General features: G+C 40.3%; 1 protein-coding gene across 6 annotated transcripts in view; it reads right to left on the reverse strand.

The window, feature by feature from the left end:
- Positions 1-1,112: 1,112 nt before the first annotated feature.
- LOC121855992 (cell wall protein AWA1-like) overlaps positions 1,113-16,695 on the reverse strand; it is a 52,466-nt gene continuing 36,883 nt past the window's right edge. For 2 of the 6 annotated variants that reach the window (XM_042351221.1, XM_042351220.1), the window contains exons 2-10: positions 14,117-14,288; positions 12,903-13,023; positions 9,125-12,315; positions 8,665-8,741; positions 7,985-8,085; positions 7,469-7,621; positions 7,171-7,286; positions 3,509-3,663; positions 1,113-2,676 (exon numbers count right to left, since the gene is read on the reverse strand). In XM_042351221.1, the coding sequence (XP_042207155.1) occupies positions 2,518-2,676; positions 3,509-3,663; positions 7,171-7,286; positions 7,469-7,621; positions 7,985-8,085; positions 8,665-8,741; positions 9,125-12,315; positions 12,903-13,023; positions 14,117-14,225 (4,182 nt within the window). In that variant the 5' untranslated portion in view covers positions 14,226-14,288 and the 3' untranslated portion in view covers positions 1,113-2,517. The remainder of the gene's footprint in view (positions 2,677-3,508; positions 3,664-7,170; positions 7,287-7,468; positions 7,622-7,984; positions 8,086-8,664; positions 8,742-9,124; positions 12,316-12,902; positions 13,024-14,116; positions 14,289-16,695) is intronic. The other 4 variants (XM_042351225.1, XM_042351223.1, XM_042351224.1 and 1 more) reach the window with 4 other exon arrangements.

The following is a 16,695-nucleotide window of genomic DNA, read 5'->3' on the forward strand; positions in this document are numbered from 1 at the left end:
TCCATGTGTTGCAAGACTACTAGTATAATCTCTCTCTCTCTCTCTCTTAGATTGCGTCACAACAGTTGTCGAAAATAAAGTATATATATATATTTTTTCTGTTTCTCATTGACCTGATACGGGACAAGTAATTTGGAGACGCCCGCCTATGATACACTCGATGACATTACACTTCATATTCACGTCATATTTGTATTTACAGAATAACACAAAAATAACCCTAAAAATTACCCTGGAAAACCATAGTTGGCGAGTAATTAGCACCATACTCAAGGGGTTAGGTCACCATACTCAAGGGGTTAGGTCACCAAACTCAAGGGGTTAGGTCACCATACTCAAGGGGTTAGGTCATAATACTCAAGAGGTTAGGTCAATACTAAGGGGTCATCATACCTGCGTTAGTCACCATATGGGGTTAGGTCATCATACTCAAGGGGTTAGGTCAATATACTCAAGGGGTTAGGTCATACTCAAGGGGTTAGGTCACCATACTGGGGTTAGGTCACCATACTCAATAAGGGTTACACAACAACACAAGGCACCATACTCATTAAAAACACAACAGCGGCAAATATTACATTTAATTCACTGTACAATCTCTCTGACACCACACAGATATCACCATATAAATAATTCACTAAAAACTATCTAAAGAGTAATCTACAATAAATTACAAAATATCAATAATAATAATAATAATAATAATAATAATAATAATAATAGTAATAATAGTAATAATAATAATAATAATAATAATAGTAGTAATAATAATAATAATAATAATAATAATAATAATAATAATAATATATATGGGAGGTTATATATAAGGAGAAGAGTAGAATTACCTGATAAATAATATAAATACCCTTTGCCCATGGGAGAATTATAGGGGGTGATAGTGAGGGGTAGGGGGTGATAGTGAGGGGTAGGGGGTGATGGTGAGGGGTAGGGAGTGATGGTGAGGGGTAGGAGGTGATGGTGAGGGGTAGGAGGTGATGGTGAGGGGTAGGAGGTGATAGTGAGGGGGGGTGATGGGAGGGTAGGGGGATGGTGGAGGTGGTGGGAGGGGTAGGGGGTGATGGTGAGGTGGTGGGGAGGGGTAGGGGGTGATGGTGAGGTAGTGGGGAAGGGTAGGGGGTGATGGTGAGGTAGGGAGGGGGTTGAGTGTGGGAGGAGAGGAAGAGGGGTAAAACGGTCAATGTTAGTAAATAATTACCACGAACAAAACTTATAAAGAGTAAAACATTTAATTAAAATTGTATTCTTCAAACATTATCCAAACTTAACTTAACCTAACCATAATTACTTAAGGATCCTCAGGTTAGGTTAAGTTTAGTTATCGTTTAATTTGAATAAGTAATTATGGTTCGCGGTGACATTCGTGGTAACTTTATAACAGTGGCCATATGGGTGTGACAGACATACACACACACACAAGATATCACAGGCAGCGAGGCGGGGAGGATGAGCAAGAGATGAGGGATATTATCACGTACACATGTAAACACTATAAGTACGGTCGCGGTAATGTTTCGACACAACAGAACACACCTGTCATACTGAGAAAAATGGTGTACAGTCACTATATCTCTACACACACACACACACACACTTTTCACTGGTGTGTGTGTGTTGTGATAATTATGATGATGATGATAACAAATGAGTAACAAATATCGTCAAGTGTCGTGTAATGTGACAAAAACTGACATCATAATATAAGGCAATATTTATGTCGTTGTAAAATGATAAAAAATAATAATTTAATATATCTAAAAGGACAAAAACTTTCATTAATTACCTAAAAATAAACCAATTTTCATCACAATAAAATATCACCATATATGTCATTCTGTCACAACAACAACAACAATGACTAACGACACACAAAAACATGAATTAAATATCAAATAATAATAATGCCTATTATAAGAGGAGGGAACTGTCCTTAATCTCCGTATTGACACCTTGTAGGGGAAGGAGATCGCTTAACAAGTATTACAAATAAATAGTCAAATAATATTACTAACAAAACCTGCCATACAGTCAACAACATTTTAATTTAATCCTCGAAAGAATAAGTAATTTTTATAGTTAATATAGGAATAAATATTAACAACTTTAAACTTATGCCTTCGAAGCTAATCGTATTTTTTCCAGATTAAATAAAACTATTGAATGTCTGATCATAAAATGAGTCGTATTTTTAGACAATATCATATCAATGGTAATAAATAACAAGTCTTTAAATACAAATAAAAGTTAACAAAAGCCTTATAAAATAGTCTCTCATAAGTAAATAACCAAACTATTATTTCTATTAGTCAATACAATAGAAAAAATCACAATAAATAAATTAAATAACCAATTGGAGACAATATCACATTTTCCAATAAAATATTAATGATAAAATTAAATATACATCAATTACTCCGAAAAAGCTAATACTACAAATATTTAACAAAACACTACAATAAATTATTTCCACTGGCGTCATATCTATTAGTTAGATAATCTTTAAAATACAATAATCTTTTCAATCCATTCCCGGAACTCAGATATCCTGGTGTACACGCCGGGTTGGTTGGGCAGGGCACAGCCTATACCCCACGAGATGACCCCAGCAAGGTTCCATACCCCGTCTCTCCTTATCACCAGAGGGCCGCCTGAGTCTCCCTGTGGACGAGATAGAGAGATGTGATCAATGTTTGTTTTTGGGGAGAGAGAGAGACACGATAATAAGGTGTTTGTAAGAGAACAGAATATGTTATCTTTTGTTTACATGTAGTTGATTTACCCTAATTCACCCGGGTGGAGGAGCAACCCTGACACTAAGTTGTACTATAAATTAATTAAGGTATACATTTATAAGTAGAGTATACTGTAAAGTAATAGTGTGTTTACAAAGAGATAGTATGACTCAACCTTAACCATCAATTGTTTACAGAGAGACAGAAGGACTAATGAAATGTTTACACGGATAAATAAACCAGGTTCATCTATTTCTTGTGTATCTTGGGATAACAACACAGTACACTGCTTCTAGCTTATGACTTTGGGTATAAACCTTTTTCTAGCTTTTGTATTTTGGATATTAAAATATATATCCATTTTCTATAACAGTAAAAGGAAAGTAGATACACAAAAAAATGGTTAAATATAGAAACAAGAGAAGGTCGGTTGTTTGAGAAGGATTCCATACTTACCTCACACGCGTCCCTCCTGCCCTCAGCATACCCCGCACACATCATTATCCTCGGTATGCTTACAAAGCCTCCACTTGCCAGGAACATCTTTTCACAGTCCTTATTTTTTACGACAGGCACCTCCACCTCCTGCATTCTTGAATGGAGGGGCCCGTCTTGAAGGAGAGGAAAGTGGAACATAACGTACAGTACATCGAGTGGGAAGAAAAATAGTTTAGGTACCCTGTGAAGAGGTTTCATTCTCTGCGGTGAAACCTCAGGACAGGTTGAGAGAAAACGAAACTATTTAATGGGTAACTCACCTCACACGAGTCTCTGCTTCCTGATTCATAGCCAGCGCATATGAAGATGTTGGGAATGTGTTCCACATATCCAGCTACTCTGTACATATCCTCACAGTCCTTGTTGGTAATGACGGGCACAGGGACCTTCTGCATCACAGATGGCAGAGGACCGTCTGTGAGGGAAGATGGGGGTCGAAGGTGGGGAGAGTTAGTGTTCAAGTCGGCAGTAGTAGTAGTAAGTCTCCTGTACTGTACCTGTCGTACAAGCTGTCAACAAGTCATTACTCACACTGCTTCAGTACCCTAACACAGTGACTTACCCATGGGAAACACTGACGTAAAGTATGCATGTGGTGTTAGATACTAGATACAAAGCTTGTGAAGGTCACTTGTAAAACACCGCAACACACCGAGCTAAACAGCTACATCAGGTGGTTTAGGCTAAGATGCAGAAGTATAAGTAAGTGCACAGGATTTTGAAGTTTATTGTGATTTTGAAATAGAGAAAAGTGAAGAGTTCAACACTACAGTCATTTGATACGTTACTTTCTTGATCTTTCAATATTTTACAGTCTGTCTCTCCATCACTAGACTTAAATCATTAACTAGGTATTGTTAGTAGCGTGTCTTTCAAACATAAACAACACTATATACAGTGCACAAACAACACTATATACAGTGCACAAACAACACATTATATACAACAACAATAACGAGAACAATTATTGTAAATTTATATTATTTCCTTATATCAGTGACGTACAAATAACGAAGATGATAAAGTATATATTATTTATAAGTGAAATAGAAGTAAAAATAAGTTATAAAAAGTCTCAGATTCTTATATGTTCTTATGTTTTATATTTCTCTTAAGTGATAAAGTGAGAATGTAAGTAATCAGTTCTCTTATCGGTGTTAAAAGATGAACTAGATTTTAAAGTTTTCTCACATTAATTTTTCTTCTAAATTTTTAAAGAGTCGTACGTTAATTTTTCCCACCACTTTTAACGCCACAAGACTGGTAATTAATGTTACTTAATTATTAAAACACACTCTCTCACACACAGGGGAGGGGAGGGCAAGGATGACAAAACTCCCTCACACGCGGTAAACATCACTCAGTTAGGTCAGGTAAGGCGGCAACTAAGGTGACTACAGGTAAGGGTATAACTATAGGACTACCTGAAGATTAGCCCCCAGGTTTATTTCACCTGATGATTAAACACCTTTACGTTACCTGGGGCGGTTAGGTAAGGTAAGGTAAGGTAAGGTAAGGTAAGGTAAGGTTAGGTTAGATTAGGATATTTAAGGTAAGGTAAGGTAAGGTAAGGTTAGATTAGGATATTTAAGGTAAGGTAAGGTAAGGTTAGATTAGGATATTTAAGGTAAGGTAAGGTAAGGTTAGATTAGGATATTTAAGGTAAGGTAAGGTTAGGTTTGGTAAGGTTGACTAATCTGAAGGTATAATAAAGTAGGGGGTTTAATCTTCAGGTGATCCCAATGGCCTTGACGACTCGAGAGAGAGAGAGAGAGAGAGAGAGAGAGAGAGACGCTCGAGTCCCTAAATTACTACAACAGGTGAGCGTGTCCTTCAGGTATTCCCAGACCACCAAGTTCACCTGTACATGTTATCTATTTCACGATAACTTAAGCTATGTAAGTTTAATTCCCTTTTCTTAATTAGCGGTAACGTTTATTTGTCAGAACTAAGCTGACTTACACCAATTAAGCTTCATCATATAGCTTTTGTTTACACACGATTTACACCAATTAAGCTTCATCATATAGCTTTTGTTTACACACGATTTACACCATTTAAGCTTTTTATATAGCTTTTGTTTACACACGATTTACACCATTTAAGCTTTTTATATAGCTTTTGTTTACATATCACTGTCGACGTGTGTTATTCAGACCACGCTGTTTACTGATACCGTCCAGGTGTATGGAGGTGTCGTTTGTGAGAGTCTTTCGTCTCAGTCAGGTGTAGGGCAGGTGAGCGAAGGTACACAGGTATACACAGGTGACACATATTCACAGGTGACAGATGTACACAGGTAACAGATGTACACAGGTATTCACAAGTGACAGGTGTACACAGGTGACATGTACACAGGTGATAGATGTACATAGGTATTCACAGGTGACAGATGTACAGAGGCATATAGACCCACACAGGTATACAAAGGTGACAGATAGAATGACAAAGGTACAAAAAGATAAACGCTAAAACTAAACCAAAGGTCTCAGTCCCACAACACGCAAACAATACCCAGCCATGTAAACAACCTCACTTCTCATGCAGACAATACTTCAAACAATCCTTCCTCCCCTCTCAACCTTCACTCCAGGCTGGGTAAACAAGACAGGGAAGTTAGGATTAAACTCAAGTGCCAACACGAGCAAACAACATCGCCTGGCGTTCATTATTAAGTTATGAAGCTGCGTTTCCTCTTTTAAGAAAACAAGAAAATAAGCAAATAAAAAAAAAGCAAGGATAGAAAGTTTAGACATGCCAAGATAATAATTAAATAGAGATACTAAGTAAACATTAAGAGATATAAGAATAAACATTGAAGAGTCTTAAATAATGAGTTTTTAGTGGTGTTAGTTAACTTACTGTGCATGCTACTGAAGGTGTGTAAGGTGCTTAGGCCCCTTAATATATTGGCAAACATTGGACAAAATTCTACTGGACAAAATTCCACTGGACAAAATTTCACAGGATAAAATTCCACTGGGCAAAATTCCACTTGATAAAATTCTATTGGACAAAATCTGCTAGACTATTAAGTCCGATTAAATTGGTGTGATCTTGTCCAATACCTGACTGTGTTACGTAAGAACATGATTAAGACAACGTAACACGGCTTTCTATAACACAAACACTATATACAGGTTATATAAATTCAATATACACACACACACACATGACTATAGGTTGTGATTTAATGCTCTATATTATAACATAAACAAAAATATATATATATGTTATAATTTTACTCTATTGTGGATGAAACGCTGAACCAGAGTTTTTAATTTGAGTTAAAAAAATTTCAAGTAAATTTTAAGGAAGTGATTTTTATTACAAGTTTATTAAAGCTTAAAAAATATTAATCTGAAGGTTGACGTTAACATGATATAATTTATTTTATTTATTGATGAAAGGATTAATAAAATATCCATAAAAAATAAAAAATAAAATGTGAATCGGTAACTTTACGACTCGGTGAAAAGGTCTGAGTTGCCATGTTTTGTTTTTTCTCTCGTAAATATCAGTAGTTTCTGAATTAATTTTTATTTTTATATCTCAACTAAGAACAAGGCTCAAGCTTCACGCAGTACATATATTAACACATAACAACATGTATAAACGTTCAAGACCCTTCATCTCCCTCCAAAGACCATCCCACGTCCTCCAAATCCCTCCCAGACACTTCCATCTCCCTCCTAAAAATCTCTAAGTCTCCAATTATCCCTCGTGACCTCTCAATGCCCATACACAACCCCCGACGACCCCTCAATGGCCTCCCCAAATCCCTAATAACCTATCAATGACTTCTAACAATCCGTCACGATCCCATAATGACTCCTCATATGACATCCCACCTCCCATAATCCCTCACAGACCTCCCACAATCCCTCATGGCCTCTCAATGACTTGTTCACGACCTCTTTACCTTCATATAGTCGTCCCCAGCCCGTGACGTAGCCGGTGTTGTTGAGGAAGGAGTAGTCGTCCTGAGGTACACACACTGGGATGATGTTTGGTTGGAAGGTCACCGGCTCGTAGAACCTGAAGTGTACAGCAGTTGATGGTTAGTCTCTCTCTCTCTCTCTCTCTCTCTCTCGTGGTTCATTAGTGTCTGTGTCTATGTCTGTCTGTTTTCGTCTGTGTCTCTATTATTATTATTTTTTATACCACACTAACTATCTATCTATCTATCTCACTTCAAGACACCACCATTACCACTTCACCTTAGTAGAGCTAGGTCGTACTCGAAGGTTCTGGCATCGAACTTCGGGTGAGTAGCAATAATCTGAACCTTTCTCTCGGCGAAGGGATAAGGTTCATCTGCTCTCTCAAGGTCAAATTCTCCAAGTCTTAACAACAGTTGCTCCGGCTGTACACTGTGAGTGGGTGGAGGGGGAGGTAAAAGTGTGTTAGTGAGCCTCTGAGGGTATTGGTGTAACAGAAAACGTAAATTATAACTCAAGTATATCAAAGAAAACGGTCTTATGAGATGACTAACTCAAATATATCAAAGAAAATAGTTTTATGGGAACACTAACTCAAATATATTAAGGAAAACGGTTTTACGAGGAGCAGTAACTAAAAAATAAAAAAAAAACAATTTTATGAGGAACAGTAACTCAAATATATAACAGAAAATGATCTTATAGGAAACAGTAATTTATAATGTAACATAAAATGGTCTTAGAAGGATACGACTGATATGTTTCATTAAATGTAGAAGGATTTAAAAGCCTCACTTCTCGACACAATGAGCAGCAGTAATGGCCCAGTTCTCGTTCAGCAGCGCCGCCCCGCACTTGTGAAGGAAGGTTACCTGTCTCCATTGTCTTAATGACACCTGTAAGACGGCGACAACTGTTAGTGGCGGTCATGAGTGAGAGAGAGAGAGAGAGAGAGAGAGAGAGAGAGAGAGAGCAAAACTGTGTCACATATACTTAAAAATTCCTTTCAAATTATTCCATTACAACTTGGAAGAACAAAATAATATATATATATATATTAGTTCACAAATTAAGGAGAAATATATCACAAATTAAAACTTATTTCCTGATTTTTTGTTTTCCTTATTTCACTCACCCTAGACACTCTTAGCAGCATGAAATAAGAAAATATATAATAATAACTAACAGATGACGATAATAGGCTGTCGACTTTCAAAGTATTTTAGACATTATTTAGACACTTTAGACATAATTCAATTTTATTTTGAAGCTATTAACAAGATTGAAAACTACTCGGAAAATATTGAACTAAAATATATAGGCTTTGAGACTAATTTCCGACAAAAGTAGAGACACTTCGACAAATTTCCGACAAAATTAAAGACACTTCGACAAATTTCCGACAAAATTAAAGACATTTCGACAAATTTCCGACAAAATTATAGCCTTTTAGACCATTTTAGACCAAGCCTCACCTGCCAGGGCCATTCGCCAAATGTTGCTTCACTTCCTCCGACAATCCTCCGTGTGGGGTAGACGGGAACGCCACAGACTGTAAATCAAATGTAAATCAATACAAGTTATGTGTAAATTAGTGTAAATTAATGTAAATCAAATGTAAATCAATATAAGTTATGTGTAAATTAGTGTAAATTAATGTAAATCAAATGTAAATCAATATGTTATGTGTAAATAAGTGTAAATTATGTAAATCGAATATAGTCCTGTATAGCTAAAGTGTAAATTAAGTGTAAATTAAAGTCTATCCTAAAAAAAATAAAAACCCGTTAACAGGAATAAAAACCCATTAACAGGAATAAAACCCCGTTAACTGGAATAAAAACCCGTTAACAGGAATAAAAACCCGTTAACAGGAATAAAAACCCGTTAACAGGAATAAAACCCCGTTAACAGGAATAAAATCCTTCTACTTACTGTCTTTGTAACTGGAGGAATTAAGTCGCTCTAGTAGTTCACTTTCAACGGTGCCTTCTGTTGTCGTCTCTAAGTCTTCTGTTGTCGTCTCTAAGTCTTCTGTTGTAGTCGTTGCTGCTTCTGTTGGGGTCTCTGTTGATGTAGTAAGTTTAACTGTTGTTTCCGTTGTCGTGGATTTCTGCGTTACCGTTGTCGTGGGTATCTCTGTTGTTTCTGTTGTCGTAGGTTCTTCAGCTTCTGTTGTTGTGGTTTCTTCTGCTTCCGTTATCGTGGGTTTTACTGTTGTTTCCGTTGTCGTGGGTTTCTCTGTTGTTTCCGTTGTTGTGGGTTTCTTCGTTGCAGTGTCAGGTTCTTGTTCTGTTGTGACGATCGGGCTTAACGTTGTCTCAGCACTAACAGGTTCCTCCGTTGAGTCAGTGGCATCAACAGTAATGGGTCTCAAAGTGGTTTCAGTCACTTCTACGGGTTTGATCGTGGTCTCTAGCTCATCGGGTCTCTGGGATATATCGACGGTTTCTACACCAGGTCGTAGTGTTGTAGCGGTTTGGTCGAGTTCTTCAGTCGCGGCAGGTTTCTTCGTTATGCCCTCTCCTCCTCCAGGGAAGATGATAGGTCTTTGCTCTAATGGGTGGCTGGTCGTCGGGGCAGGAGGAGGTGTTGTTGTCGTGTTGGACTGGAGGGTCGTGGAGGCTGGGAGGACGGAGATGATTGGTTTGCTGGGTAGGAAGGGAGAGATGATTGTGGTGGCGGGGATTTCTGTTTCTTCTGTCGGGCTGACGTGTAGGGATGGGAAAGTGGTTACTGGTGTTAACTCCGTCGTGTCATCGTCAGCGTCGCCGTCGGGTTTACCAGGACGTACTGTGGCTGCGGCGAACACTGGCACGAATGTTGTTTCGCCTGGCGGTTTAGTGTCGGGACTGGTGGTGGCGGTGACTGTGATGGCTGCGTCAGTGGTTGAAGGACTAGTCGTGTGTGACCCACTAACTCCGGGTGACAATGTCGTGACGTCTTCTACTGCTAAAGATTCTGACGTGGTTTCTGTCTCTGTGAAGGAAACATCTACGACTTCTACAGGAAACAGTGTCGTAGGGGCGTCTGTGGCCTCCTGTAACATGGTGGACTCTGTCGCAGGTGGACTGATCGGTGTCGCAGCATCGATGTCTGGGAGAGTTGGCTTAGAATCCGGAAGAGTGACTCCTCCTTCAGGTGTTTCTTCTGCTGTAGGAGCCCCAGTGGTGCTTCCTGCATCGTCGGTGGTCATTGTATCATCCCCTACAGTGATCCCGGGAGCCGTGACCTCGGTGTGTGAGGGCTCGGGGTCGACAGCGACGCTCACTTCTGTCGCAGTAGACGGGGCATCCCCTCCATCTGTCTCCCCTTGGTCTGCGTCACCAGGTCTTGGGGTCTGACTCTCTCCTTCGTCTGTAGTGCCTGAAGGCGAGAGCGTTGTGTCTGTTGTCTGTCCATCGTCTCCTGAAGGTCCCTCTCCGTCAGTAGGAACGTCTCCGCCTCCAGGTACCGACGACGGTGTAGCAGCAGGAGTTTCCTCAGTAGAAATCGGAAAGAGAGTCGTGGATGGCGCCTCCTCTGTCGTCTGGTCGTCGGCCGTTGACTGGTGGCTGCTTGATTCCAGTCCATCGTTGGCTGACTGTTCGCCCCCGGTCTGCCCTCCAGTCTGACCGTCGACGGGACCCAGTTCGACAGTAGTTTCGTCTCCAGTCTGTCCCATGACGGCAGGTGGACTTCCCTCGACCGTCCCCCCAATAACAGATCCTGGAGCACCATCCGTCGAGCCCATGCCGTCGAATGTTCCCTCTCCTGTCGAGGTGTCTGTCATCGACGAATCCATCCCATCTATAGAACCTCCTGCTGCAGCACCAAGACTGACCTCACTGGTGCTGCCTTCCTCTGGGGTGATTGAACCTTCTTCGCCGGGAGTGACAGAACCCTCACCTGGGACACCCACACCGACGACAGAACCTTCCTCTGGTTGAGTTCCAATCATAGCACCTTCGTCAGTAGAGACTGTTATGTCTCCTATGATGGCCCCGTCTTCTGGGGTGCTGCCCATCATAGAACTTCCGTCATGGGTGATAGAACCTTCGCCTGGTACAATAGAACCTTCGCCTGGTACAATAGAACCTTCGCCTGGTACAATAGAACCTTCGCCTGGTATAATAGAACCTTCGCCTGGTATAATAGAACCTTCGCCTGGTACAATAGAACCTTCGCCTGGTATAATAGAACCTTCGTCTGGTATAATAGAACCTTCGTCTGGTACAACAGAACCTTCGGCTGGTATAATAGAACCTTCGTCTGGTACAACAGAACCTTCGCCTGGTATAATAGAACCTTCGCCTGGTACAATAGAACCTTCGCCTGGTACAATAGAACCTTCGCCTGGTATAATAGAACCTTCATCTGGTACAATAGAACCTTCGTCTGGCACAATAGAACCTTCGCCTGGTACAATAGAACCTTCGCCTGGTACAATAGAACCGTCGCCTGGTATAATAGAACCTTCATCTGGTACAATAGAACCTTCGTCTGGTACAATAGAACCTTCGTCTGGTACAATAGAACCTTCGTCTGGTACAATAGAACCTTCGTCTGGTACAATAGAACCGTCGCCTGGTATAATAGAACCTTCGTCTGGTAAAATAGAAACTTCGTCTGGTATAATAGAACCTTCGCCTGGTACAATAGAACCTTCGCCTGGAGTAACCATTTCATCGTCAGTTGTAGAACCGACATCAGGGCGGACTGCAGTGGTAGAACCAGTGTCAGGACTTAGTTCAGGAGTGGAACCATCACCCGACGTGGCAGAACCATCACCCGACGTGGCAGAACCATCACCCGACGTGGCAGAACCATCACCCGACGTGGCAGAACCATCACCCGACGTGGCAGAACCTCCACTTCCTGGAGATGATGGCGTATGGGCTCCCGTGACGTCACTTCCTGGAGATGATGACGTATGGCCTCCCGTGACGTCACTTCCTGGAGATGATGACGTATGGCCTCCCGTGACGTCACTTCCTGGAGATGATGACGTATGGCCTCCCGTGACGTCACTTCCTGGGGGTGATGACGTAGGGACGAATCCTGGGATCATGGGGACGATCTCGTTGGTGACCTCAGAGACGGGAGGTCGAGCCCCTGGCAGCCTACAGCAGGATCCGAAGTAAAAGCTAACGGAGAGAGAGAGAGAGAGAGTGAGTGAGTGATACTGAGAGAGAGAGAGAGAGAGAGAGAGAGAGAGAGAGAGAGAGAGAGAGAGAGAGAGAGAGAGAGAGAGAGAGAGAGAGAGAGAGAGAGAGAGAGAGAGAGAGAGAGAGAGAGAGAGAGAGAGAGAGAGAGAGAGAGAGAGAGAGAGAGAGAGAGAGAGAGAGAGCATGTGTGTTGTTGAGAAGAGACAGACAGACAGACAGACAGACAGGACTTGGTGGCGTCAGAAGAAGTGTGTCAGTAACGGGACTCATTAAAGAACTACAACAGGTGATAACATCGTCAGGTAATTAACAGGTAAGAACGAGAACACTTACCTGTACAGCTTCACCAGGATGGGATTTAAGATGACTTGATTAGCTGGTATGATAATGATGATGATGATGAGAATGGTGTCTAATAATAATAATAATAATAATAATAATAATAATAATAATAATAATAATAGAGACAAAACTAGAAGAAGAACACGAAGAACAAAACTAGAACAAGAAGAACACGAAGAACAAAACTAGAACTACCTCATCAAAATAGACATAGTAAACTGTACCTGTCCATGCAAGTGTCCAAGTGGGTTCCATTCGCCTTCATGCAGTCCCAGGCGAACATACAGACGCCCGCCCCACCTCGCTTAGACACACACGGTAACTGGCGAATGTTGCGGGCGTAACCTGTGGGCGGTGGGTAGTTATTAATTCATATTAGTGGATAGATAGTGGATAGATAGTGGATAGTTATTAATTCATCTGTTGGTGGAAGGGGTGGATAGATTGATAAGGAAGTATTTACATTTATCTTAGAAAATATATTATTGATTCATATGTAAACAATCTCATATTACTATACAAATAATAATAATAATAATAATAATAATAATAATAATAATAATAATAAATAATAATAATCCAAAACCATGATAAGAAAATATTATAAGTATATTTTATTTATTAATTTGAACCCAGACCAAGATGCAAAAGAGAGAGAGAGAGAGAGAGAGAGAGAGAGAGAGAGAGAGAGAGTAAATTACTTCCAGTATCCACATTAACAACTGCATCCAGACTAAACATTTGGACAGGTGTGACGAGGTATACCTGTGCCATAACACCTGTCCGGGATCTTAATTATCTCAGGTGTGTCAGCTTGAGGAGAGGAACAAGTACGTGTGGATGTGGATACTTGTTGCCTTAGCACTTTATGGTCATTATCAACGCTTGTTATCCATTACTAGTATTTCTTCCTTTGTTCCAGCCAAGGACGGTGAGGAGGAGGAGGAGGAGGAGGAGGAGGAGGAGGAGGAGGAGGAAATAGAGATAACAGCGAGAGAAGAGGGAAGTGAGGTATTACAACTCGTATATACGTTAGGGAGATGTGCTTAGTGCGGGGTTAAACCAAAGTATTAATGGTTGGTCTTAATGAGTTTTAATACACGGGTTTAAGTCATGCAGTACATACCAATACACTAAACCATTTTTTGGGGGGGAGGGGAGGGGGGTGGAAGGGGAGGGGAGTCGGTAAAAACAATCTAAATATTTACGTCTCATTATCAATTAAAAATCTACTTTACTTAATTCAATAATCCCTTCAAAAATAGTTAAGTGTATTGTATAAGTTTAATAAAGTGTTACTTATATACTTAGGTGTTAATCGCCAGGTACTAGTAAATTTCTAAGTGGCACTACGAAGCATCACTAGTAAGAGGTGACAAAAAGTCCCCTTTAAGTGCGTTCGAGCTGAAAGATAAACAGATGATGGCGTGGGTCCTACCATATCGGGTACCTCTGAGGTATAGTAAAGGGTGGCCAGTGGTAAGGTAGATGGCCGCGAGGATGCACGTCACTGACAAACACCCGCGGGACCAACTCCACCGTGACATTGTGGGAATCCTGAAGGCGACGCTGACGGAGTAGGTAATCCTGGTCACACGCGTAGATCAGCTCTGTGAAGGAGTAGAAAATATACATATGGGGGTTAGTGTTAATCTGGCTGTGAGGTGGATAATGGTGGCCTTAATATATATATATATATAGAGGTTTTAATAAGTGTAAGAGGTCACGTGTTTTATGGAGCCCTAATAATAATAGGTTAATTGGACCACTGTAGGAGTGATAATGGGTTTGTTGCCTCACTACACTATACGACACACACTACACTACACGGCACACACACTACACGACACACTACACGACACTACACTACACTACAAAGATGGATTCTCAAACGTTCGTAAATTCAAAGTTTTATAGAACTGGAGTTAAAACAGATAAACAGATTAGACTTGTGTAAGAAATAGACTAAATAAACGAAACTGATGATGAACGCCAGTGAACGTTTCCTGGACCACTGTTAAGGAAGATGAACGCCAGTGAACGTTTCCTGGACCACTGTCAAGGAAGATGAACGCCAGTGAACGTTTCCTGGACCACTGTCAAGGAAGATGAACGCCAGTGAACGTTTCCTGGACCACTGTTAAGGAAGATGAACGCCAGTGAACGTCTCCTGGACCACTGTCAGGAGATGAACGCCAGTGAACGTCTCCTGGACCACTGTCAAGGAAGATGAACGCCAGTGAACGTCTCCTGGACCACTGTAAAGGGAGATGAACGCCAGTGAACGTCCAGTAGCGATACGAACGGGTGAGTTTGAATAGGCTGGACACGACCCTGTGTGTGTGTGTGTGTGTGTGTGTGTGTGCTGACCCTTGTCTCTCTCGCTCTCTTTCACTCTGTCTCTCTGTCTGTCTGTCTGTCTGTCTGTCTGTCTGTCTGTCTGTCTGTCTGTCAGTCTGTCTGTCTCTCTCTCTTGTCAGCTGCGGTAAAAAATATCATCTTTGGTCAATAAATGTCAGCTGGGGTCAATAAATGTCAGCTGGGGTCAATAAATATCATCTGAGGTCAATAAATGTCAGCCGGGGTCAATAAATGTCAGCTGGGGTCAATAAATATCATCTGAGGTCAATAAATGTCAGCCGGGGTCAATAAATGTCAGCTGGGGTCAATAAATGTCAGCTGGGGTCAATAAATGTCAGCAGGAGTTATTATTACATAAGTTTATTAAAAAGTTACAAAATATCCCTGAGTGAAGTGAAGATCTCTCAGGGGTCAGCAAGAGGTCATGTGGGTTGAGGTGAAGAGACGAACCTTCACCTGGGAAAAAAAATTACCCTCATGAGGAAGTACAAGAAGCAACTCTACATAATCAACTTAATTATCTCAACGCCTTTGTTATGAGCAGTTAAAAAGTAATTCTTCCTCAGGACTTTTGTGTTTTGTTTTTTTATAATTCCCAAGAGGAGCTAAGAAGTCATTAGTCAGACTGTCCAAATACAGCTTGATACGTACGCTAGCGGTACCTGGAAGTCCTAGTATCTTCTGGGAAAAGAATCCCTCCAGGTTGATATACTTCGGATGCCATGTTGCACGATGTATAAAGTTTGATTAGCTTATATATATTTTTAGCGGTATATTAATCATTGTTCTTTTATCATATATCATCGCATAAAAGAAAAAAATATATCAACTCAAATAAATTATTGTTAGAGAATCATGACATGAATAACGAAACAAAAGAAAAAAATAACACTCCAGTTGCATTATTGTTCTATCTGGCAACTTCAGCATTCATAACGAATCTCCTACCGATGTACGATAATCATCTTATTTAACTCGACACTGAGATTAACTATTCTCTTCCACCACGTAGTAAAACATAATATAAAAAGGTCAAATTATTTACATTAATTTTTTTTTACTACTGTGATGACTTGGTAATTTGGTAATAGAGTTTTTATTATGTTTTAAGAGAATAAAGATGTCGGGAGGTGAGAATAAGACGGATCCAGCTGACATTGTTGACGTCCTTGTGAGGTGCGTTGACCCACTCTATGTATTTAAGTCAATCACGGCGCCAATAACACTTTTTAATGTTGTAATTCTTATTCTAAAGGTGCAGTAACCTATTTAATGGCAGCAGCGATCAAAACTCTAAAGATGTTGAGTAGAACAACAGTGTTTTCATAAGTTTTTCTGAAGAGAATTATAATTTTTAAAATATATTACTTGTTTTACTCTTATATTCCTGGCGTCAAATTATTATGTATTGGTACAAGTTATATATATCTTTTCACGCTAAAATTCCAATAATCTTCACCTAATGATTCTCAAATAGTTAGGTACTGCCAATTGTCCAGGAAATTTTGTCTTCAACTGTACATTACCCATTTATTGAGGCGATAACTAGATTCTAAAGGTGCATTACCCATTTAATGAGGCGATAACTAGATTCTAAAGGTGCATTACCCATTTATTGAGGCGATAACTAGATTCTAAAGGTGCATTACCCATTTA

This window comes from Homarus americanus, unplaced genomic scaffold (assembly GCF_018991925.1).
Source record: "Homarus americanus isolate GMGI-L3 unplaced genomic scaffold, GMGI_Hamer_2.0 scaffold19117, whole genome shotgun sequence".
NCBI classification, from domain to species: Eukaryota; Metazoa; Arthropoda; class Malacostraca; order Decapoda; family Nephropidae; genus Homarus; species Homarus americanus.